The sequence below is a fragment of the Micromys minutus genome (genome assembly GCF_963924665.1).
Source record: "Micromys minutus genome assembly, chromosome: 23".
NCBI lineage: Eukaryota > Metazoa > Chordata > Mammalia > Rodentia > Muridae > Micromys > Micromys minutus.
In genome coordinates, this window is record NC_137958.1 from 30,260,184 (window position 1) to 30,284,840 (window position 24,657).

Consider the following 24,657-nt stretch of genomic DNA (forward strand, 5'->3'; position numbering starts at 1 on the left):
ACCTGTGGGTGGAGCCATTGCTGGAGGAAGGGGCTATCCTAATGCCAACAGATACATATACAGATTTTTAAAGGCATTTTGGCATAACATTATATGAATATTTTTGTCAGTACTTAATTCTTTTAGAGGTTTGATAGCATGCATTGAAATCCACTAGTTATCATGAAGTACATGTAGGACAGAATGTAACATGGAAACAGATTTCTTGGTGAGTATAGATTAAGCATAATGATCTGTGAATATCAAAAATTGCCATAAGGCTACTATCTTAGCTCTTGGATTAATGACCCCTTTATTATTATTTTTCTCTCATTGGCAAACTATTCTTTCTTTGCCTTCATACTGTCTTTTCAATTTGCATATTGAGACCAGTAGCCAAACTTAATGAGTTAGGCTACTAAAGTTAGGGCTTCTCCCCCTAAAGCCCCAATTACACTAAAAAAAAAAAAAAGAATTGGCTTTATTTCAGCAAACTGATCTTATATGAACCCTTACGAACTAATATCTTGCCATATGAACAATATAAAGTCTAAGCATATGCAGACACAGCTCTACAAACCCAGGATTTTGCTGGCTCTTTAAGAGAGTAGATTCTTGTCCCAATAGAACCAAAACAATTAATAATCCCAAATACATAGTTTCTTAGAACAGGGCAGAAAATGAGCATTTTAAAGACATGAGGCATAGTTTGAGTGTTACATTTTAAAGATATATGTAATATGATAATTGAAAAGGCTTAAGACTCAAGTAGATACCCTATAAAAGCATAAAGTCATCCTAGCCATACCTACTTAGGTAATATCCGACTCTATCTGGGAACTAAGTAGCAGCAACAGGTGCCTTTATTGAGGGAAAGATAGAAAAGTCTTCCTCAATGTGAGTCAATGCTTTTTATTGTTTTAATTTATAGTGATATTAACATATATTTTCCATGTTTCTTTGTGTATCTATGGGGGTGGGGGAGATTTTAAAAATACAGATTTCAGATTAGACATCATTAGACAACCTAGCACCAGATGATATACTTCCCTTTCTAGATCTGGTAACATTAACTTGGATTAAGCAACTCCAACATCATTAAAAATGTTCAACATCTAATTTTCCCCATGGGCATCTTTAAGGGCCCCCAGACCAGAAATGATTCTTCCCAGTGAAAAGCTAGGGAAATTCTGCTGAATTCTTGACCTGAATGAAGCATTAAAGCCCAACTAGTATAAAGCCTTGAATATATAAGTAGCACATTTAAAATCTTCTTAACAAATGATTCATAAAAATAAGAACAGATGGAGTTTAAATTAATCTATTCTGGCCTTAAAAATCTTTGGAAGTCTCTTTTTCAAACATCAAGTGGATATCTAGGATTAAGAAGGACGATTAGCACCTTACAGGAGGAAATTTGGTCCTTCCTCCAGTAGAGAGGAACTGGTTGTGTAAGTTCCTCTTAATTGAGACTCTGAGGCTTTGAAAAGAAAAGGCCAGCAGGAAGGCCCAGCAGAAAGGCCAACCTCACTTATGTTGTTATTTTTGTTTTCAGGGTAAAGGAGGGAGGCAGGAAAGAAAGGTAGCAGAATACCGAATACCGTTAAGATTTTAAGTTAAAAACTGAACTCAACTGGGGGGGGGGAAAGAATGTGAAAAAGAAAATTCAACATTGGGTAGGTAGGAAAGTGGGGGGTGGGTCTGGGAGGAATTGGGGGATGTAAAAATGATCCAAATATGGAAGGAAATTCTCAAAGAATTAATAATATTTTTAAAATAGATTTTATGCTGAAAGCATAGAAACAATCACTTTGAATGGTGTTGTGGATACAGGGTATGTTCATTTTACCAGTAGCGTTCTATTGTGCCTTAACTTATTATCTCAGAGGCAGGGTATTGTCTTGGGGCATCTGAGGAGTCAGCCCTTCTGACAGTGTCCCCTGGAAAAAGCATGTGTTGTCTTATTTGACCCAGGGACAAGGTATGAATGAGTCTAGAAACTTTCGTCTTCAATATCCATGCACTTAACACAAGTTAAACGGAGTTTGGGCCAGAAACAAGCAAACAGAAAACAAACAACAACATCAACAACAAACACAGAAACAGAGACCTGAGGTATTATATAATACACAGTTTTTAAGGATAGTCTGGCAAACTCACAATGTGTCAAGATGGACACAAGCAACCAAAAATGTCAGTGCTAAGGGGACAGAAATCGCTCCACAGCTTAGCAACCTGGAGAGCTTTCTTTCACTTTAAGGAACTTGGCTAGGCCAAACCAAAACTTTCCACTTTGACGCAGAAAAAATTTAGGGTGAATTGTATAATAATTATATTTTAATATATGCTTAAGCATTAGGGTTAAGAAAAAGTCACTAAGGGGGAAAATAAAACATACTCAAAGTGTGGTATTTTCTTTCTTTCTTTCTTTCTTTCTTTCTTTCTTTCTTTCTTTCTCTCTCTCTCTCTCTCTTTCTTTCTTTCTGTCTGTCTGTCTGTCTGTCTGTCTGTTTTTCTTTCTTTTTTTTGCAGGAAAATAGCTTTTAAAGGGAAGTCTAAATATAAAATGCCATCTCTCTCTTTTTCCCCTTATCTTTTATCCTAAAACAGTTGTGTGTGATCCGTGTTTTATTCTATTAGAAAATGAAGAGGACTTGCTCAGGAAAAGAGGAAAGTGGAGGTGTATGTAAAATGCATTTCTAGCATTCATATAACCTCTATCTACTAACATTTACCCTTTTAACATATTGAGCTTACAGGTAGTTTTTAGAGCTCACATTAATTTTTGTAAATTACCAATTTCATCACTTTCGGTAGTTTCAAATTTTAACTTAAATATTTGTGTATGTATGTTTTTCCTATCTAGTACTTTTAGTTAAGCACACAATACTAACCAATCTAGAGATAGCAAAGCTCTGCCACTGAGTCAAATGTAAAGCCAAGATACCTTTAATTTAATTTTCCATTAAAAAGTCTTCAGGCAATGGTGGTGGACACTTTTTAATCTCAGCACTCAGGATCTGTAAAATTGAGGCCCAGTTTTGGTCTACAGATCAAGTTCCAAGATAGCCAGAGCTACACAGAGAATCCCTGTCTCCAAAAACCAAATAACAAAACCCCAAATCCAAAACTCAAAACCAAAAGCCAAAAACTAAATCCAAACAACCAAATAAGAAAAATAAAACAAAAACAAACAAGCCAAAAAAAAAAAAAAACCATGCAGGTTGAATTAATATGCCTTTCACATATGAAACCCATTGTGCCAAATCTGTCTTTAGTCATGTTATCACCTTATTAAACCAAATATAAAGGATACACAGAGGAACAGACTGAATGTTAGGGATTTAATGAACTGAAAGGTCAGAAACCATGTTGTTAGGGGTCTGAAAGCCAACCCAAAACAAAATTCAAAATTGTTGAATACTAGCATGCATTTAAAGCTAAGACATGAAACTGGTATTTTAAGCTAGGTACATTGAAAACAAACCCAAAATGAAAATGTGACAGTATCCTAAACAGCCATCTCAGAACAAACAACAAATGAACCTTAAACCAAACCCAGGGAAGGTCATGCCTCAAAAAAAAAAAAAAAAAAAAAAAAAAAAAAAAAAAAAAAAAGTTTACCCAACAATGACTACGGTTTCATGAATTGTTATAGGAACAAAACAAAAAGTGTCACTAAGCAAGACCACATTTCAGATATCCCTGGGACAGCATCAGGTGAGAAGGTTCCAACTAAGCAGAAAAATCTCTAGGACTTGGTTCAGATGCTTGTCTGATAATACGGCTAGTCTTTTGATTGGTGGAAGATAGTGGTCTGGCAAGTCAACACACTGCAAAGGGTCACATACAAGGTGAACAAAGGTGGCTCTTTTCTTGGCAAAAGAATAACCTGGAGTAGATTAAAATTAGGCTCTGATATCCAGCTATCATAAAATCACCAGTGAGTTTATCAGCTATAGGTAGAGGCTTCAGCCAAAGTACTGGGGTTGGGGCTGGAGGTAGGAGGTTGTTTGTCTTTTGTTTTTTATTTGGTTGGTTAATTTTGGTTTTGGTTTTGCTTTGTTTGTTTGGTTTGTTTGTTTTTTTTTTTTTTTTTTCAGGAACTTTCTTCATACATGTTTGCTTAGTTCCTCCTTGGCCCTGAGGACATCCTTCTCTGACCACCTTCAGCAATCAAATAATTTCTGGCTCATTTTTACTCTTTTCCTGGTTTATTTGGTACCAATTAAATGTGGGTAATATACTTTTGAGTATTATTATCCACCTGTCTTACAAGAGTATAAGTTTCTAGAGGGTGAAGTAGTTCTTTTTTTTTTTTTTTTACTCTGATTTATACTTAAGATTTTAGAATAAGTTCCACAGAAAATGGGATCTCAGTTCATCTTTGTATGTATTAGTGGTTGAATAAAATGATGCTCTTATTTTTCTACACCCACAAATATGACAAGCAGTAATGTGGAAGTTTATGTTTGTAGGATTTTAAGTTTATTAAGCATGATATTATTATTCATTTCTGAAAAATGTGTATACGGTATTTCTAAAGCAAGTAATAACTAGAATATTTGCAATACTGTATACCATGAGAAACAAAGTTCTCTTAAGCAAGAGTTTGAATATTTCTCCCTCTTCTACTTCTTCACAACAAATATTTTATTTATCTGGCATCATTGTTTGGAGCACGCTTATATCTAATATGTGGAACAAACAGAAACCTAGCTTGCTTACATGAGCTCACATGAATTCTAAGAGAAATTTAACAGAACCCATAACAGATGTCAGTAGAAATGGAGTTCACACTTGCATAGTTTTATCCTCCCAAAGTTTTTTTTTTTTTAAAGAAATATTTTAAAAATGCCCCTCACTTATGGTAGAGATAAAGAAACAGTGACCGTTGATTTTCTAGCACTCCTTCATCACTTTCTCTGTCACTGTGAGATATGTGTGTGTGCTTCAGTGAGAGTAAATGCAAACTATTTTAAAAAGAATTCTCCATGTATTGAGATACAAGCATAGAAAATATCTTAATAGAACTTTCATACCAGTAGCTATTAACTCCTATTTTCCAATGTATAGCTTCTCTCGTAGTACCCTTTAGATAGATGACATTATTGTTGGACATATTTGGGTTTTAGTTTAGTTTGGCACTTAAGAACAAGTAAAATCAAGGTGACTGGTGCTTCCTCCCCTCTTCTGAGATTTATAATCATGAATGTTGTATAACTCACAGTCTTATTTGTATTAGACATATTTCACAGTGGTCTATGTAAAACCGTCCCTATGGTTCTGGGGTTGTATTTATGAAACACAAAAACAGGATAGTTATAGACAGCAGATGGGTTTCAGAAAAAGACAAAAGCCAAGAACTTGTGTTGCGATGTTGTATGTGACACAGCCCACATTTTGCTAATGTGGAGCATCATTGAAGACCCGGTGCTAAACAGTTCTTATGACTACGACAGGTGATAAACTTTTCTAAAAAATGTAGAGTACTCTTGTACCATGGTCTTATTTTTCTTTAAAAAATATACTTTATTGTAGTTTTAATTAAAGAAGGGTAGGCACAAGATAAGGCAATGCCTATGATTGGATGAGAAAAAAATAGGTGGGAATAGAGTTTTAGAAAGGGGAGAGAAGCCGGGAGAGAAGATAAGAGAAAGGCAAAATGGAGGGAGACAAAGATGACCCGTCTCTGCGTGGCTCTGAGTAGCCACAGGTAGTTATGAATATCTTATAAGGGATAGATTTGTATAGGGCAATTTGTCTTGTATAGGTGGGCAAATTATATTATAGCAATTGGCTCTGGGTTTATTGTGTGGATGCTTTGTGGGTGTAAATTTACTGAGATATGTTACTGAGATAAAGCCATTACTAAATTAAAAATTCCTAGAGTTTTGATTTTGTTGGGTTGGTGTGGGTCCGTGACAGCAATTGTTTAGACCAGAGAAACAGGTCCCTGAGCCAGAGAGCCAGCAGAGTGGCCACTGCTGAGAGGAATAAACCATGGTTCAGGCTCTAGTGAGGGCTAATTCTCATTTTTTAATATTTACAGCTATGCTTTATTGTTGTAAAACATACTGTATATAATAAATGTGACTATTTTTATATTTAGTTGTAAAGTAAAGCTCAAGTTTGGATTGACCATACATATGTTTCTGTCTATGCCAATGTTTTTTCATTTATTGATAGTCTGGAAGTAGGACAGTTCTTCTCTATCAGGGTCACAAAACTGGTGAGACATACTAGACAACTGACTAGTTTCAAAGACATTTCTCCTTTAGGAGGAGTGATTTCTTCTATTGAGAACCAACCTTCACATGGCAACATCTCTTGGACTTCTCCTTCCCTTTGCTTCTCTCTGCTTCGCCTTTGCATCTTGTAGCCTTTGATGGAACATGATGGAAGATGAGAAAAATGAGCAAGCATCTTCTTAACTCAAGTGTGGTCCTCTATCCCCATCCCTATGAGCATTATTTATTACCTTACCTTATTGGACTTTGGCCTAACCTAAAAGCTTAGACTATGAGAGATGAAGGATTTAGTGCTGTCTTTCATTGATTTTCAACTACATTCTTGAGCATGAAGAAACAACTCACTACGTTATATTGATTTAAAAGAAATGTGTGGGAGTAGAATCCACATCAGGCCAGAAGATGAACATTTATATTGGAAGCAGCACATCATTATGTGATTATGGGTGTTTGCCATCTGGTCAACCATTGTGTCACTGTAAGACAGTCAGAGAACAAAGTAAAAAATTGTATTCTTATATACACATATATACATATATACATATTTACACACACATATACATACATGTATAACTTAAGTTTTTACTACATTTATTTACTTGGGGAGAGTGAGTATGAGTATATATGTGGATATTCTCTCTTTCTAACGTTTAGGTTCCAGGGATTAAAATCATGTTGTCAGGCTTAGTGACTAATGCCTTTACCCACTGAACAATCGCAATAGCTGTATCTGGTACCAGCTGTATCTGTATGCCTTGAACCCTCAACTTCTCTTTAACTCTAAACATTTGAAATCCCTTCCCCACACATTTAAGCTGTTTCTTGTCTGTCTCAGTGTCCATGAAGAGGCTGAAATTTATGTTCCCTACTTTTGGTAGGGAAAGTCTATGAGTTTTTTCAGGTAGATCCAGGACCTTCAATTTGCAAGGATTTTCGATTTCTCTAAGACTATTCCCTAAAATAAAGATGTATATAACATCTATTAAATATAGCATATTTAATATTAAAACTAGAGTTGAAAATCACTTATTAAAAATGATGTTGGATAATTGCTGTGTTTTCCTATAGCAGGTGAATATGACCGAGGGTTGTGACAGTATCCACATGTTTGATTTTATTCTAGCAAATATTATGCAGGACAATGGGCAGTTGTGAGGATTAAAATGTGTGGCAAGTATTAGACTTCCTTGAAGCAGAGCCCAGATGCAGATTCTGGTTCATATCACTGACTCGTCCAGGGCAGCACCCGTGGAGAACCTCTAATTGAGTTAGAAAAATAGAATGGACAGGAGATGTTAGTAGAAGAAAGTTTAGCTTCATTTTGAAATTTCTGGAGCTCTTGAAATTTTCAGTTCCAATCAAGATTTCAGCCAAGATAAGACAGTTATGTTACTATGGCAACACCACACTGGCAAGTTTTCTGCGACAGTCTATGGGCCTAGATAAGAATATATTCTCCCAAGCATGTCCAGGCAAAGTGTACTCTACAGTCAACAACTAACTTGGGACAAAGCTCTGTTCATAATAGTCAATAACTGCAGGGGTTACTGGACTAATATTTCATCCTGGGAAAGACCTAGGTCTGTCTACAGCAACATATACATGGTCTCAAGGGAGGGGCATTATATGATCATGATAGGTTTAAGAATGTGTAAAGAGCTCACTATCAGGTAATGACACACAAGAATATATAGTCTGAGAAATCGGAGATGCACAGCTAATGATTGGTGAAGGTTTATTCTACCATCACCTCTATTTAAAATAAGTCACAAGTTTAGTAATTTGTCAAAGTCATACCACTATCAATGACATACCAGAGAATGGTCATTTGCTTTTGGTAATTCACTAGAATTTTCTGGAGCAGAAAAATAAAAAAATCAATCGGTGGATCTATCCCAGATCCACTTAAGCAAAATTCTCTTCAAAGTTCCCTTCAAAAAGTGTGGTCTATCATATAGAAGCCTTAACAGTCAACTGTGATAACAATACACACTGAAATGTTTCTCAAACAGCCAGCATGGAGAACTTTGCACAAAAGGTAGCATCAGCAGATAAGAAGTCATAGGAACATGCATGGAGTTTTGCAAGTACCACAAGAGGAGTGAGAGGGAAGATGATACTAAAACTGAGACTGGGATTCATTCCACCTGCTAAACATCAGACACAACCAGCTCTGTGCTGTCGCATCATGTCTTAAAGAGCAGAGTGGGAAATCCAAGACCCATGGGTAACAGTGGGTTCCTCTAGCTAGTGTTGGCTGCTCCATTCTAGGTCTTTGCTGCATATGCAGAATTTTTATAAAGAAAATACATGAATTACCTCTTTCTTGGCAAGTACAGGACATATTAAGACTTACAATATTTCCCCAAATGCTTTGGAAATGCAAACAACACACAAATAAGTGGTAGTTGCTGTGATGTTGTCTAGCAGAGTGTTTTCCTATAAATGAACAGTGTTACAGTGCCTGAAATAGTGTGTGATCTGAATAGTCCATATTTCATAAAAATATTTCCATATGAAAATTAAATTACAGATACAAAGCAGAAAAGAAGAAAAGCAAAAGACAGACACGATGTCATTTGAGTATAACAATATGCCTGTCAAGCATTTTCGAGCACACCAACAGCCACCAAGCCATCTTCCCCATTGTCTGGGAAATCTAAATAAGAGGAAGAGGGCTACAAGAGTCCATTCTTCCCATGAAAGTTACACTGGTAGATCAGCATCAATATGCTTCCTTTAACAAGTTATAGCTGCTCAACACCCTTTGTTCAGTGAACCACAGCCCTTACCTATAAACCCTAGGTATTGTTGAAGGACATTTCTGAATTGTATAATAGCTTATTTCTGAAGTTTATTTACTACATTCATTGGTTCACATTTCAATTCATTCTCTGTGATATATTTATAATGGTATTTTTATATAAATAGTTCTCTTTAATACCAGATTAAATACTCCAGCAATTTGAGGATTAACGGGCAGTCCTCCAAATAACCTCTGACTGAACCAAATAACATTGATTCCTTGTCACATGTCTTTGACGCTAGAGAGGTGAGCTGAAAACCCAGAAGTTCAGATTGCAAAAGGCCAGAAGAAAGAAGGGGCGTTGCCATTTTCTATTACAAGCTGACTAAGCAGTCCCCTCCCCTCAAATCTCCTGGCAGGTGTTGGAAGAAAAATGCTTAGTTTAATCATATTAAGGGAAGATTATGAAGAAGCTTTAAAATCCTAAGCCTGTCATGCAGTATGAACAGTGTTCAGAGAGCTTGTTCGTGAGGCGCTTGTTATCATAGGCAATTTGAAAGGAAACAAAAAATCAGCTTCTCTGGTAAGTGCAGTGCAGAAAGATAGATGGTGCTGCCTGTGGGCAGTTTGTGTGTGTGTGTGTGTGTGTGTGTGTGTGTGTGTGGTGTAGTGTTTGGTCCAGCAGTTCATGTGTGTATCCTTACACTCTATCTTTATCACAGACAAAAGATGCCGGTGATCAACATTGAAGACCTGACAGAAAAGGACAAGTTGAAGATGGAGGTAGACCAGCTCAAGAAGGAAGTGACCCTGGAAAGAATGATGGTGAGTGAGCAACCTCTTGGATTCACCAGCAGAGACAGTATGGCAAATATCCACACCTCCCAATTCCTTTAGCATGCACTGGAACAGATCCATGTATCTCAAAGTAAATTGTGAGTGGGAAACAGAGTCAGTGTTGAAGAAAGGTAATAATCAAATTCCTTTCCTGAGGTAGGCTCTAAGCTTCAGTGTTAGAAGGCTAGTTTTCCCAGTCCAAGTGTGGCTCTTTGACTGCTTTGGTTTGACCACTGAGCCAGCAAATGTTTTATACCTTTACAGGAAGATCAAGAAGAAGAAAATAGGGGGGAAATTGAAACAGAGCACTCAAGTGAAACAAGGCACTGAGACACTTTGGGTTTGTCCCTATAAGTTAATGACATATTCTTCACCTTATGCAAAATTTTAATGTCATTGATGTATTGAAAAGCACAACCTTATTCTCTCCAGCCCTGCCCTGGCCAGTCACAAATACGTGCATTCTAGTCTCCCTTTGCAAGATGATTTCAGCCTCAACACCTCACTGCTTTCTCCTACAAACATCTGATAGCTCTTAGGAATAGTGACCCGGAGTCTCAGCTTGAAATGGAATAGAAAGGAAAAGGGAGCAAAAAGCTTTCATCAAACAGTGACTGAATCTCGGGAAGTGGAGATATGTGTGTCAGATTTGTTCACTTCATTTTAGGAATACATACGTATATGCATCCTTATGTATGTATATGTATATGCATCCTTATGAGAACAGAGTGTCCTGTTTGGGGTAAACATGACATACTCCACCACCTATCTTTCCTACTACTATTCTTGCTTTTGAAGTTTAAATAACAATATTATACTGTAAACCTCACTCTCTTCTCTGCCCTGTGTTGTCTTCCACTACTGTTTGCTTCTTCCTTTCCTTCTTCCACCTCCTCCAATACAGATATTTTTGCTGTAGACTGAGACACACACACACACACACACACACACACACACACACACACACACATGCATACACCTGATGTTTTAGTCTATTCATGCTTCTGCAAGAGATTAGAACAGATTGCATGCCTTTGCACAAGTGGTAAATCATTGTGACGTTATCCTCCAGTTCTGACACTGTGCTCATTCAGGTCCAAGGCCTATTTCCTCATTCTCAGATAGTGTCTTCTTAGTGTGTGCTTACATGTTAGAAAAGGCGAGGGAGCCACTGTTCTGGTGACCCTTCCTTTTCAGTGCTAACACCAAACAGGAGCTAACCCTCAGGGTGAAAGCAGCTGTCAAAGGCTTCATCTCCTAGTATCAGTAGATTGGGACTATTTCCAAATATACAATTTGAAGTGCACACATATACTTATGCATGTATACAAATGTATGTGTATATGGTGTATAATTTCATTGGAAAAGGCCACTACATTATTTACTTAACTTACAAATTGGTCACTGTACTGTCAAAAATTTAGATCTATGTTACTTTCATAATAGGCATAAATTGAATATAAAATAAATTGAAGCTGAAAGCCATGAATAATTTGAATTCTTTTGAATACATGCATGCGCATATTACCTGTATAGAGACAGCACTGGAGCCTGGTTGTTTTTTAAATCATAATGATAAAACTATAAGTGAATGAGAGAAAATCTTATAAACCAAATGAATACCCATTTCAGCACACATTAGCTTACTGAGTTTCAATTCAACACAGAGTCTGTTGCCTGGGTTATAATATAATACATAATAGCCAAAGCCAGTGACCACTTGTAACACATGCCCAGGTTATAAGTAGTCACTGTAGTTGAATTTAAAACTGTGTGTCTGCACTTCTGAGAATTCAATAGGAATTTAGCAACTGCTAACACTCAACCATCTTCACACTAAACGTTTAGGAAGAGGAGACTTACTTTGGAAAAAAATCACCCACCTGTGTTTCCTTGACAAAGCAAGAAGGGCCCACTAGGAATGGTCAGCTTTCTGTCCTCCAGAAAGTGTGGGATGACTTTTTTTCTACCCTGGAAACTAGATGTGCCTTGGCAGAAAGCAGGTGACACCATTTTTAAAAGCTGCCATGTAGAAATTTATTGTAATTGATACATTTCTCACATCTGCACAATTCTCTTTTAAAACAAATGAGTTATCTCTGTCTCCTTCCTTTTAAGGTTTCCAAGTGTTGTGAAGAAGTAAGAGATTATATTGAAGAAAGATCTGGAGAGGACCCTCTAGTGAAGGGGATTCCAGAGGACAAAAATCCCTTCAAGGAGCTCAAAGGAGGCTGTGTTATTTCATAGGTGGGGGGGAAGTGTTCTTATAATATTGAGAATTTTAATGATAACATAAACTGTTCCCCTATATAATTAAATTTTTATAGGTTGTTTAAGTTTATAAACTTTAACTTTTAATAAAAATAAAAATGCAATAATATGTATATTCCAGTTTTTCATGAAGTATTTCACCCAGGTTTAACAAATATTTAACTGTCATACTGATGAACCCTGCTCCAGAAGCAGTGTATTCTGAATTGCCTGGGTAGTTTTGTATTTCTTCATTTTCCTTTCAATATTATTGATATTCTCCTAGAACTTTTAGAGTTAAATATATTTTATTCTCAACATTCCACTTGCTCACAGGAGTAGAAAATCTATTGTTTTCATACATGAATGATGTATCTTGGCAGAAAAAGTATATATATACATATATATATATATATATATATATATATATATATATATACACACATATATATATATATATATATATGTATGTATCACATATTATATATTAGTTCATGGAACTTTATTGGTTACTTCTTTTTTCCCCTCACCCCAATCAATAAGGCTATTGTTAACATAGCCACATGTACATTTTTACTCAGCTCTATCTGTCACTTATGATACAATATTTTTCTAGAGTGCCAACTGGATTAAGAGTTCAGTCTGCGGTCACAGAACACAGTGAATTTAACCAGCAACCAAATAGGTTATGAGCACAGGATTTGGAGACCAAGAGTCTGCCTTTGTAACGCTGCTGCTTAACAGATTATTGTTGTTTCATCCTTCATCCAAAAGCTTGGTTTCCTCTCCATGAAGATGAAGATAGTACCGGTTCTGGGTGCAGCTAAAACACTCAGCGTATATTGTCTGACACATGGTGAGATCCAGTAACTGTTAGCTGTGAACTATCAGTACCTGAAAAAAGAACTTAAAAAAAAAAAACGTTCAAAATGTTCAGGTATAACTCTTTCCACTTAGTTCCTGTAAGGTCCTCACTGGCACACTGAATACCATGCTGAGGGCAAGCCACAGGGACAAGTTTTGCGGCCACCTTGTCCCTGCTTCTGTGAGAAATGGCAGGTGCAATTATCCGAAGCGAAGCATTTCATTATTACTGCCTCTGTATTGCTACTTCTCACGGACAGTGAATTTTAATTGCATTGGTCATCAGACCACCACCAGACAAAGTGCTGGCCATCCTTTGGGAGACAGAAAGCAAACTGTCTACTATTAGTTGGTTCTGGTGGAGTCTGAAGGTCAGCTCAGGGCTCTCCCCTTAGATCATGGGAAATACTCAATCCGACCCATGTTCTTCCAAACAGGCAAACTATAGACTCAGGATGTCTGGCAGAAGTCTGAGGTCAGGGCTCAGGATCATGGACTGAGGGCAGCTACATCCTTGTCTGCATGTGTTCATTTGAGAAACCTTATGTCATAAAGGCTCCAGGCTAAATTATCCATTTTTTTAAATGGAGAAATTACTTTTCTATTTAGAAATACAAAAGCCCATCATTCCACCAACCCTAGCATTTCCATCCATCTTCCTCATTCTCGGTTCCTCCGTGAGAACACCACCCACTGTACTGTGACTGTGACGTAATTATCGGATTGAAGTCTGTTTTTAGGGGTTTCCAACCTGCAAGTTAGTGCTTACTTAACAAACTGCTCCATATTTACCTTGTGTTCTAATTAAATGCAAATTCTTCATTAGGACATTCAGCAACAGGCAAAGCACACTCCAAATGAGTATGTCTACTTTAGATCCACACCTTGATACAGATGTTGAAGTCTGATGGTTCAAAGTTAAGACCTCAGCTCTTCCCCTGTATTAAGAATTTGGGGCAAGCAAATCCAACGCTAAGAAGCGTCCTTTTGAAATGTATAACATGAGCTAAGGGTGATCTTTATTTGGGTTTTGTAATCTCTTAGATCAGAAATAGTCACATGGACGGCTTTAATAAAATGCACGGTCATAATCCCGGTAGAGTTCCTGTTCAGATAAGAAGAGCTGACAAGATGCTCTGATGTTCCCATTGAAATTTGGTCACGTTCATCTCCTCATATGCAGTGTCTCCCCCGCTCCATGTCAGCCCTTTGGAATCTTTCTTTTCTGACACAATTCCTTTTACTCCCCCAAGATTATGTTTATATTCCTTGGAAGTCGTTTAATAATACTTTACAGTATAGAGTCCTCATTTTAATGCTATATCATATTTTCCCTAAAGTTTGTAACAGCCTAACCTAATACCAATTGTCACTAGAGTTAGAATGACTCTATTAATATTTGATTCAATCAAGAGCAGGAAAGCACATACTTGCCAAGTGTTTATTTTAGATGAGGCAAAATTCTAATGGTACTAGGTTAAGTTTATTGTCGATTAAAAATACATGGTTTTGGATTCTCAGTAAGCAAGAACTAAACTGGAGAACAACAGAGAAAGCGATCCAGAAAGAAGGAAATGACACTGTGACTGTTCCCCAGACAGCACAGCTGCAGCCAACAGTGACTCTGTTTTCTTTAGAAACGGTGATTTCAGGGCCAGGGGTTACTTGGTTCAGGAGAATTGGCTAATACAGTCAAAAGCAAAGCAAAAAACAAAGAAAAACAGAGTCTCCTACAATGCCTCACTATTTGGCTCTTCAACAAAGCCTAGCGGAGTGTTAGTAAGAATGAGCAACTACAGAGTCTATTATTTGAATCACATGCACTTTAGAATGCCTTTAATGAACATCCAGTTCCAAAGTTGTACTGGGATTGCTTTTTTTAAATTATTTTTATTTTACTTTTTTATTGGATAATTTCTTTATTTACATTTCAAATGTTATCCCTTTTCCTGGTTTTCCCTCCAGAATCCCCCTATCCCATCCCTTCCTGCTTCTATGAGGGTGCTACCCCCCACTCCCTCCCACCGCCTTGGCATTACCTGACACTGGGGCATTGAGTCTTCACAGGACCAAGGTCCTCCCCTCCTGTTGATGCCTGATAATGCAATCCTCTGCTACATATGTGGCTGGAGCCATGTGTCACTTCATGTGAACTCTTTGGTTGGTGGTTTAGTCCCTGGGAGCTCAACCTCCGATAAATATCAAATGAATCCAGAGTAAAACAAATATGTGCTAAAATAACTTTCTTAAAGGAACTGTTATTTTAATAACTTATCCTATTACCATTTAGTTTTTATGATTTCAGAAGGCAGATTTTGGAATGTGATCTAGTTTATTTTTCCTACCAAAGAGTAGCAGAAAAAAAGTTGTTTTTTTATTTTTGTTTTTATTTTTTTGCACACATGATAACATAAGGTCAGAACACTGTTCCAAGAATTCAAGTTAGCATTTTTTTTTACTGCAACATAACTTCTTTTGGTGCTTTTATAAAACTTCCTTTGTATGATTTTTAGCAGTAAACTTGATACATTTGGGAGATACTTTTAGAGAAAATAGAAATCTTTTAAAATTTAATTTCAAAACTGTTTTTTTCTTTCTTTCTTTACATTTTAAAAATGCAAATGGTTGCTTTTCTGTCTGTGAGTGTATGTGTTTGGCTGTGTGTATTAGTGTATGTGTGCTCATGATAGTGTGTGGGACAGTGTGTTTGAGTGTGTGTGTGTATGTGTGTTTGTGTAATGTATTTTTTTGTATATGTATGTGGAGGCCAGACATTAACACCAGGTATCTACTATTAATCTTCACTGAATTTTTGTTATTTTATTGAGATAGGTTTGCTTTTGATAGATTTGTACATGTATGTAGTACACTCTGATTGCTTTCTCCACATACTACCTCGTTTTTTTCTCATGTTATCAAGCTCAACTCCCAAGTTCCCTTTCTAATTCAAGTATTGTTGTCTCCTTTTGTGACCCACTAACTTTAATCAGGGCTGTATTGGCTGGTTTTGTGTCAACTTGACACAAGTTGAAGTTACCACAGAAAAAGGAGCCTCAGTTGAGGAAATGCCTCTATGAGAACCAGCTGTAAGGCATTTTCTCAACTGTGATCAAGGGGGGAGGGCCCAGCCCTTTGTGGGTGGTGCCATCTTGGGCTGGTAGACCTGGGTTCTATAAGAAAGCAGGCTGAGCAAGCCAGGAGAAGGAAGCCAGTAAGTGACATCCCTTCATGGCCTCTGCATCAGCTCCTTCTTCCTGACCTGCTTGAGTTCCAGTCCTGACTTCCACTGGTGATGAGCAGCAATATGGAAGTGTGACCTGAATAAACCCTTTCCTCCTCAACTTGCTTCTTGGTCATGATGTTTGTGCAGGAATAGAAACCTGACTAAGACAAAGGCCATCTTCAGCCCACAAGTATGGAACTGGAACAATGGACTGAGGTCTAGATAGATGTCCACTAGGGAGACAACTGAAATAGTAACTCTCTTCCCCAAATCAGTTCACCAGGGGCTCCCTGAAGGCACTCCTCCATCCATGCCTCACAGCCAACAATCTCCTTCTCGGTAGCCTGAGAGTTGAAATCAGCACCTACTGTGAGTTTATAACTGTGCCCCGGCCAAAAGTTGGCCTTTACGGTCGTTCTTCATTTTACACTCTTTTCACACTGCATTGCTTACAGCTCCTGAGCCCAGGAGATGACAGCAGAGATGTCTTTCTTAGGACTAAGAAGTCAGGCTTCACTTATTTTCAAACTCTTTAGTAGCCACAAGCCTCTGTATTTGCTGCTATTCACTAGAAAGTAGATCATCTGGCCAAGATTGAGAGTAGGGGCTGTCTACAAATAGAAATGTTTCCTGAAAGGCCTTTTGACTGTATACCAGTTTAGATAAGTAATATTATTAAGTTGCCCCCCCCCCCAAAGACGATGACCTCACCAACCACAAGAGTTTTTCGGAAACAGATTTATACTACCTAGCAAGAATTTCCTCTTGTGGGGTCCAGTACAAGCATGAAACACTTGGTCACTCCCACGGTGCTGGCACTGTTACTGCACAATGTGCATGCACCTCACTCTTTTGGGGATAGATTCTTTTTTAAAATTAAGCAATTTATTTGTTTATAGTTCAAATGATACTCCCCCCGTCCTGGTTACCCCTCCACAACCCCCTTCTCTACTCCCTCTCCTTTGCCCCTATGAGGGTGCCCCTCCTCCCACTCACTCACCCCTGCCTCACAGCTCTGTCATCCCCCTACGCTGGGACATCAAACCTCCACGGGACCGAGGACCACCGCTCCCCTTGATATCATACAAAGCCATCCTCTGGAGCCATGGATCCCTCCATGCGTACTCTTTGGTTGGTGACTTAGTCTCTGGGAACTTGGGATGGATGCTCAAACTGAACCCATGACTCCTCAACTGGGTAAGACAGACGATCGAGTCAGGAAGCTCCAGGAACCCACTCACTTCGGTCCCAACCCACAACCCAACGCGCAACCTGTAGCTGTAGATTATTAACAAGCTCCACTACTCCTGGTTGTTTCGTGCTTATTAGGGATCTGAATTTAAGTCCTCATCTCTACCCTTTCTTATTTATTAAACAGATCACTATAGATTTTGACCAGAAGACATGAGATGCTTGGTGAATGCTTATTCTGTCTCCATCCGTAGTTTCCTTATGGTATGACTGAATATCACAGTCACAGTACCCCGTAAATAACTCTCTCATCGGATAATGCACAGCATAAAGTTGTAACCACAGTTGAATCAGCCAGAATAAACTTAATTGTTTTTATTAACAAAATATACTTTTTGAATGTTTACTTACTCTGGGTGCTGTACAGGTGGTTCAGTTCTTGCTTAGCATGTATGAAACACTGAGTCTTTGGAACAACAGAAGTAACAGGAACAGGAAGGAAAGTGCTAATATGAATGAAACTCCTTTGGAATATTGGTGGTGAAGCATCATCCCTTACTGTGACTCTTCTCTGGAATCTGAACTCAGGCCTTAAAGTTAGATACCTACAGATCCCTTCATTTTTTTTTTAAGTTATGTAATCATTTTACCACTTAAAACCAAATAACAACAAAACATTTTCAGTTTAGGTTACTCTCTTCAAAAAGATTTGCTGTGAATTCTCTGAGAATGAAAGCAAAAATATAGATTAATACATAAAGTGTAAGTCTCACGTATGGAGGAAAATGCTCATGGACCAATATAGATTTATAAATATGTATGCTTGTGTGCGACTAGCTGATTAACAAAGAAGAAATTTACCACCCAAAATAGTCTGTTATTGAAGGCAGACATATGTACCTTAATTTTGTCTGCCAACTTACTTATTTTTGGTATAGAACTTGTTTACTTTAGCCCACATTCATCTAAGTTACTTTCACTAGCTTACTTAAGGTATTTTTAGCCAACCTTTTAAAGTTAAAAAATATGGAATTTAAAACAAGGACGGACGGGGCTCCTCAGATAGATGTGAGTTTGTTTTGACTATTTCCTAACAAGCTAAACTTCGCCAGATAGTCCAACCTGCGAGATTCTGGTATTTCAAACACAGAAAGTGGGGCGTCTAAACATTTCTTTTGTGAAAAAGGTTGAGCATATTTAGGAAGTCATAGAGACACCACGTACCTCAGCAGCTCGGTCCCTTCCCTGACTCATAATTTTAAAATCGGGAAACAAAATTCGAAGTGAGTTTCGCCATGACAGCTCGGGAAGAGTTGGAAGGACTACCAAACAGCGCTCATTAAATAGCCCATTGTTCCTTTCATCGGAATCTATTCAGTGAGGACGGTCAGCAGAGCCTGGTGAGAAATTGCACAAACAAAGTTTGTGCTCACGAAACAATACAGCTATCTGAGGTCGGGTACCCTGAAATATTCAGATAATGGCTCCATTCTTCCTCCAGACTTAACTATTAGTTGGAAGGTTGTCTCTGGGAAATGCGGAGTGCGGTTGTACCGTAAGAGCAGGTTTCCTTCATATACCTTATAATAGTTTACATCTTGTCTTTGAGCGCTATGACCAAGGGAACCTGTGAAGGTTGGCATTGCCTGCTTAAATATTTCCCGGTAGACACTTTCCTGGCTACCCAAGGCTGCGCACTGTGAACTATAGTTTCCAGAATGTAGAGAAAACTCATCTAAGCGACTCTACCGCTCAGATCCAGGAAGAAAAGTCCGCCAGGAATTCAAAAGGTTAAAAGCAAAAAAACTGCCCTTTGGTGGAGGGTTTATTCCCAAGCCTTGTGGGGATGGAAGAAGCTCTGGAGGGGATTTTGAGCCTCTGTTAGACTTCTCATAGTGTCCTCTTATCCTCCCAGGGTTACAAACCCGTCTTCCTTCCTCAAGAGTGAAAATTCTATTATTGAGAACTCAGATGGTCATTTAACGACAGGAAACACCCGCATCTCAAACCGCTTCTTTCCTCCAAACATATTTTTGTGAAAGGCCTTTTGAGCATTAAGGAAACCACGTGGAATGTGTCAACACAATCCTAGTGTATCCGTCTGAGACCTAGCTGGGTTCCATAGTGCTCTTCTTGCCCCCCCAACCCCCCCAAATATCCACTACGTATATGGAAAAGTTATATGCTGTGTATTTTTAAAACTTGGAGAGGTGAAGGACCGTTAGTTATTTCCTGCTGAGTAGTGTCCTTTTCCTGCCTTTGAACAAAACCCGGATGTAAGTTGGACATGGACACACACTCACTAAAGGAACAAAAGTAAAACTTTTGTCTCCAGCCTAGCAACAGCTCCCCCGGGCGTGGCAAGGATCTTGTGCCAGTCCTGCCCAGATCTGCGACCTGGTCCTGCAGGGTCTGTAGCCTGCCCAGGGCAGCCAGAAGGATGTCTCATACTTAACCCTCAGCAGGCTGCCTCGCTACAGGGCTGGTGGGGCATGGAGAAGCTGCTCTGAGGTTGCTTGGAGTCTGGGAAAGGCCACCGGGAGCAGGCTTGGGCAGGAAGCCGAGCCCCCGGGGAGTTGCGAGCTGCGGTTCCCGAGCCAGTCACGTCCTGCGCAAGAGGGGCGGGTAGCCTGGGCCGGCTGGTATTTGGGGAAGCGTCCCAGTTTTAGGCGCTTCCAGTGGCTCCCTTGCACAAGTGACTTCTGGGCCCAGTTCTGGGGTAAAGATGCCCGCTCTTCACATCGAGGATCTGCCGGAGAAGGAAAAGCTGAAGATGGAGGTTGAGCAACTTCGCAAAGAAGTGAAGTTGCAGAGACAACAGGTAAGCCGCTTGGCTATTCCCGAATTCCCTCTCAGAAATGCACCACGGATTACCAGATTAAAAAATGGGGTGTAGGTGGGGGTAACCTTCTTCTTCTGGGAGCTGCTCTTTAAGGAGGCTCTGGTAGAGGTTAGCAGCTGCTAGATGATGTGGGGGAATCGCAAAAGGTGAGAAGAGCCCAGAACTAATAAGGAATATAAAGCCAAATGTCATCAAGACGGAGTCCCAAAACAGGGGAAACAAACACAGCCCGAAAAGGGCAGCTAGCTCCCATTCTGGAATAGGATGGCGTATGAGAGAAGTTTTCTAAAAACCACATTCCAAAATCTCCCAACAACTTTTTAGCTTTGATTTTTTCAAAGACCCTGACTTCACTGGGACTTCAGAGCAAACTGCCCGAGTTTCTGCTATTTGCAAATTTTATGCAACTTCCAATTTGTCTTGTGTGTGAAATGATTAATATGGTGTTTTCTGTATTTATTTATGAATATGTAATTCTATTTATACTGTATGGCATATGGCTGCAAACTAAAACAAACAAATAAACAAATAAATAAATAAGTACATATTACATGCTGGGTAGGGTGGTACATGCCTGTAATTCCCAGGCAGTTCGGAGAGAGAAGCAGGAGGCTCAAGAGTTCCAGGCCGCCCTGGCCAGCCAGTCAATGGAAAAATACTTAGGAGTCTTCACGGAAACTCCATGGAAAACTTGAAATTTATATATATATATATTTGCTGGGAGTGGGAGCCTTCATTACAATAATCTTCTTTTCCTACTCGGCCAGGCAATCTGTAGTTTAGAAAAAGGCTTTTGGATGGTTTGTTCACTTTGAAAATTACTCTTTTCTCTGGAGCAAGAAAAATTTGGACTGATGTCATATAATAATAATAATAATAATAATATTACTATTATTATTATTATTATTATTATTACTTTTGTACAGTCTAGTCATTACCCCCTCATGGTAGGTTTATCCTCCCACAGTTCCACATCCCATCCCCCACACCCCCCACCAGGCCGCCTGACTCCCTGGGGCCTGAAAGTTAGGCACATCTTCACTCACTGAGGCAGGCCTGGCAGTCCTCTGCTCTATATGTGTTGGGGTAGGGATCGGGAGAGGAGGGAAGGGCTTGTATCAACTAGTGTATGCTGCCTGGTTGGTGGCTCTGTGTCTGAGAGATCTCAGGGGTCCTGGTTAGTTGAGACTGCTGGTCATCCTATGGGATCGCCCTCCTCCTCAGCTTCTGTCAGCCTTTCCCTATGGAATGATGTTATTTTTAATAGTTTGGAGTTACTAGGGCTCAAACTCTGGGCACTATGTATGTGTTTACTGGGAGGGGCCTGTTTTGGCTGAGGATGAAGCCCCTGAGTTTGTCAGCCAGGGGGATTGTGCATTAAATGGCATGGTGTATGGTGTGTGCTGAGACAATCCTTTGCCTTTACAAAGCTGAAATGTCTGAATATCTAGCATCACTGTGTAGAATTTACAGGATAGAGGAAGGGTCAAGGTCCGAAGGTGACATCAAGCAGCATCCGGGCTGTGTCAACATAAAAATCAAGCATCCTTATTTACAGTTTCCTGGGTCAGCCCTGGGGCACACCCTACGTCATAGGTTTCCCAACTTAGAAAATTCTACGTGTCTGCTAAGAAGACAGAAAGATTTAGAGTGGTTTCCCTGGACATAGAGAGGATCGTGGAACACCTTACAGTTCCCTGAAATACAGAGATTAATTTGATGTTGGGTAAGCACTGTGGTGCTCGGATTCCATTCAGCCCTTCACCTGAGAGAAGCAAAGCCCCTGGGTACCAGAAAAGATACCCAGTTCCTCACTTAAAGCCACAGAGAACCCTCAGGCAGGTACTTCAGTGTCTTTCCCAGAAGCCTTCAGGTCAGTCTGTCAATCCTGTGTTAGCACCTGATGTACGTGCTCTGCTTAGGCCAAGCCAACAGATTCACAGGTTACATCTGATTGGTCAGATGTATCCTCCTGCATCGGTCAGATGTCTGCTCCGATGGAGCAATTAGCCACGTTTGGAGACTATGGATGTTTTCAGAACCCCAGTGAAAGAGCCTCTTCAAGAAGAGTGAGGACCCTGGTGTTTCACCGGGGAGCTCAGACTCCGGACTTTAGCAACACTCCCTTAGAACATACAAGCCATTAGTGCCAGCAATAGTTAGATTCTTGGAAAGAGTGTTTATTATCACATTTTAATTCCTGTAACCATTTGACCTACTTTTACATTTTGGGTCAGTGGGTTCCACACACTGCCATGCAAACAGCGCTTTGGGGGATGGAAAGGAAATAACAAAACGATGAGATTCCCGTTTCTGTTTATTTTTGAATTGCCACTTTTTAATCACTAGTTTATGTTTCATAATTATGCAAAGTGTGTTAACACTGTCGCATTTGCACATGTTTATGACTAGTGGTGCCTCTTTGGAGACACGTATGCAAACACGTTTAGAGAGATTTACTGGAAGGCTACTTTCCAGCAGCCTCTAACTTTTACTTTAAACTTACGACTTGCAAAACAGACCTTTGTAAAGACACTCAGCCTTGCTTTTTATTTCCTATTTCTTCTCTCTTGAAAAAAAAAAATAACATCTGAAATCCCTTGTCCCTTAAGGATAGAATTTTAGAGACTATCACAATCCTGTCCCATGAGAAGAAAAGTTTAAGCTGATTCCCTAAACTCTATAGTTTCAGATTACCTGGGTGAGCCTCTAGGAAAACTTATATTAATTGTTTGTTCATCAGAGGAGTTTTGAGGCAGGACTGAGGGTGAGGTGGATAGGTAAATCTAACATCCCTTGTCAGCCTCTCCCTGATGCTTCTATGAGTCTCACTGTGACTCCATGGAGTTCTGGAGTGTGACATGCTCCCTTCCGTGAGACGTGTAGTGAGACACAACCATTAACACCTGGGGGCTACCTAATGGCAGCCTGTTATCCAGAGAATCTGAACACGGTAGATCTGTTACATTTGCAATTTAAAGAGAAAGGGAATCATGACTTAAGCATAAGAAAAAATTTCATGGGCGAGCTACTAATACAATGATTTTCAAACATTCATTTATTGAAAGATATTTTCCCCATAGATTATATGGCATATAGAAATAGAATAAAATAATGATCTTAGAGTAGGAAAATATTTTTAAAGCATGTTTTATGAAACTATACGAACCTCACAAAAACCAATGCTAAGTTCAATTTCCTTGACATAATTTATTTCTTTTGATTCCTTTCCCCTATACTCCAGGTGTCTAAATGTTCTGAGGAAATAAAGAATTACATTGAAGAACGTTCTGGAGAGGACCCTCTGGTAAAGGGAATCCCAGAAGACAAGAATCCCTTCAAAGAAAAGGGCAGCTGTGTCATTTCCTAAGGAACTCTGGGAGAGGGAAACTCTGTTCTCAGTTGGGCAGGTCATTTTTTGGTTTAATTTCCTCCCAAATGAAGCCAAGTGTGTGTTGAAGAATTGAGGAAAAACTGAAATAGAGAAAGACCGTCATATAACCACTCTCTTAGTAGTCTGTGGACGAGACATACCTGCTTCTCAACTTGACTCCCCACACACCTTCTCTCAGAGGAGAGCATCTGATGTGCAGTTGTGGGATAAAGGCATGGCTTCTCCCTTCAGTATACTGCTTGCTATCTCCAATAAAGGCTTATCTTGGAAAACTCAGTGGTGGTCACTTAAGACAGAGCTTTTCATTCATTAACTCTTTGAGTTTCTTTCTATAACCTGTCCAGTGTTTGCGGTTTATATCATAAGATTAGAAATAGTCTATGACATATTTTCCAACCCAACTCTCCCTGGTTCATGTCTTTACAATGCCAAATTCTGACTTGCGGAATGTGTTTGATGTAACTTCAACTATTAGGGAACCCAGTGGGGGAGAGTTCCTAATGACATTAACAGGAGTCAGGCGGTGAGTCAGGAACCTTGCCAAACCAAGTCCACATTAGCACTTCCCTGGTTTGTGATGCTTTAGTTCAAAATATCCCTGCAGCAGTGCCCTTGGGAATGGGACAAGTCTGCGAATGGGAGAGAACCCTCATCCCAGAAGTGCTTAGGTGGCCAACCCTGGCTGCCAGGAATAGCTCTTTTGCTGACCCAGATCTACATTCCTTGCTTTCTCCGGGTCTTGGGATGGGTTCCTCTCTAGTTCTGTGGCCTCTAGGAAGATGTTTGAATATTTTACATCCATTCTGCCAGCCCATTGTAGGCACAGTTAAACATGCTTTTCTTCTTTTCCTCTTCCTCCTCCTTCTGCTGCTCCCCCCTCTTTCTCCTCCTCCTCCTCCTCCTCCTCCTCCTCCTCCTCCTCCTCCTCCTCTTCTTCTTCTTCTTCTTCTTCTTCTTCTTCTTCTTCTTCTTCTTCTTCTTCTTCTTTTCCTCCCTTCCTCTTCCTCCTCCTCTCCCTCCATCTTCTTTTATCTTCTCCAAAAGCTACCTTGAATTTTGACTGATTTTAAAAAGTCAGTT

General features: G+C 39.3%; 2 protein-coding genes across 2 annotated transcripts; both read left to right on the plus strand.

Annotated features, from left to right (window-relative positions):
• Window positions 1–9,702: 9,702 nt before the first annotated feature.
• On the plus strand, window positions 9,703–12,060 carry GNGT1 (G protein subunit gamma transducin 1; the record flags this gene model as incomplete). The annotated part of the gene is made up of 2 exons (XM_080936493.1): window positions 9,703–9,801; window positions 11,932–12,060. Exons 1-2 carry the CDS (start codon window positions 9,706–9,708, stop codon window positions 12,058–12,060), a joined length of 225 nt encoding a protein of 74 aa, XP_080792619.1. The 5' UTR covers window positions 9,703–9,705.
• Window positions 12,061–19,723: 7,663 nt separating this feature from the next.
• GNG11 (G protein subunit gamma 11) lies at window positions 19,724–23,841 on the plus strand. The gene is made up of 2 exons (XM_080936523.1): window positions 19,724–20,162; window positions 23,428–23,841. The coding sequence occupies exons 1-2, from the start codon at window positions 20,067–20,069 to the stop codon at window positions 23,551–23,553; spliced, it is 222 nt and encodes a 73-aa protein (XP_080792649.1). The 5' UTR covers window positions 19,724–20,066; the 3' UTR covers window positions 23,554–23,841.
• The last annotated feature ends 816 nt before the right edge of the window (window positions 23,842–24,657 follow it).

What these genes read in the sequence shown, in the direction of transcription:
- GNG11 (XM_080936523.1), top strand. Translation starts at nt 20,067, where the DNA reads ATGCCCGCTCTTCACATCGAGGATCTGCCGGAGAAGGAAAAGCTGAAG. An exon ending in TGAAGTTGCAGAGACAACAG is followed by an intron (nt 20,163 to 23,427) that starts GTAAGCCGCTTG and finishes CCTATACTCCAG; the next exon opens with GTGTCTAAATGTTCTGAGGA.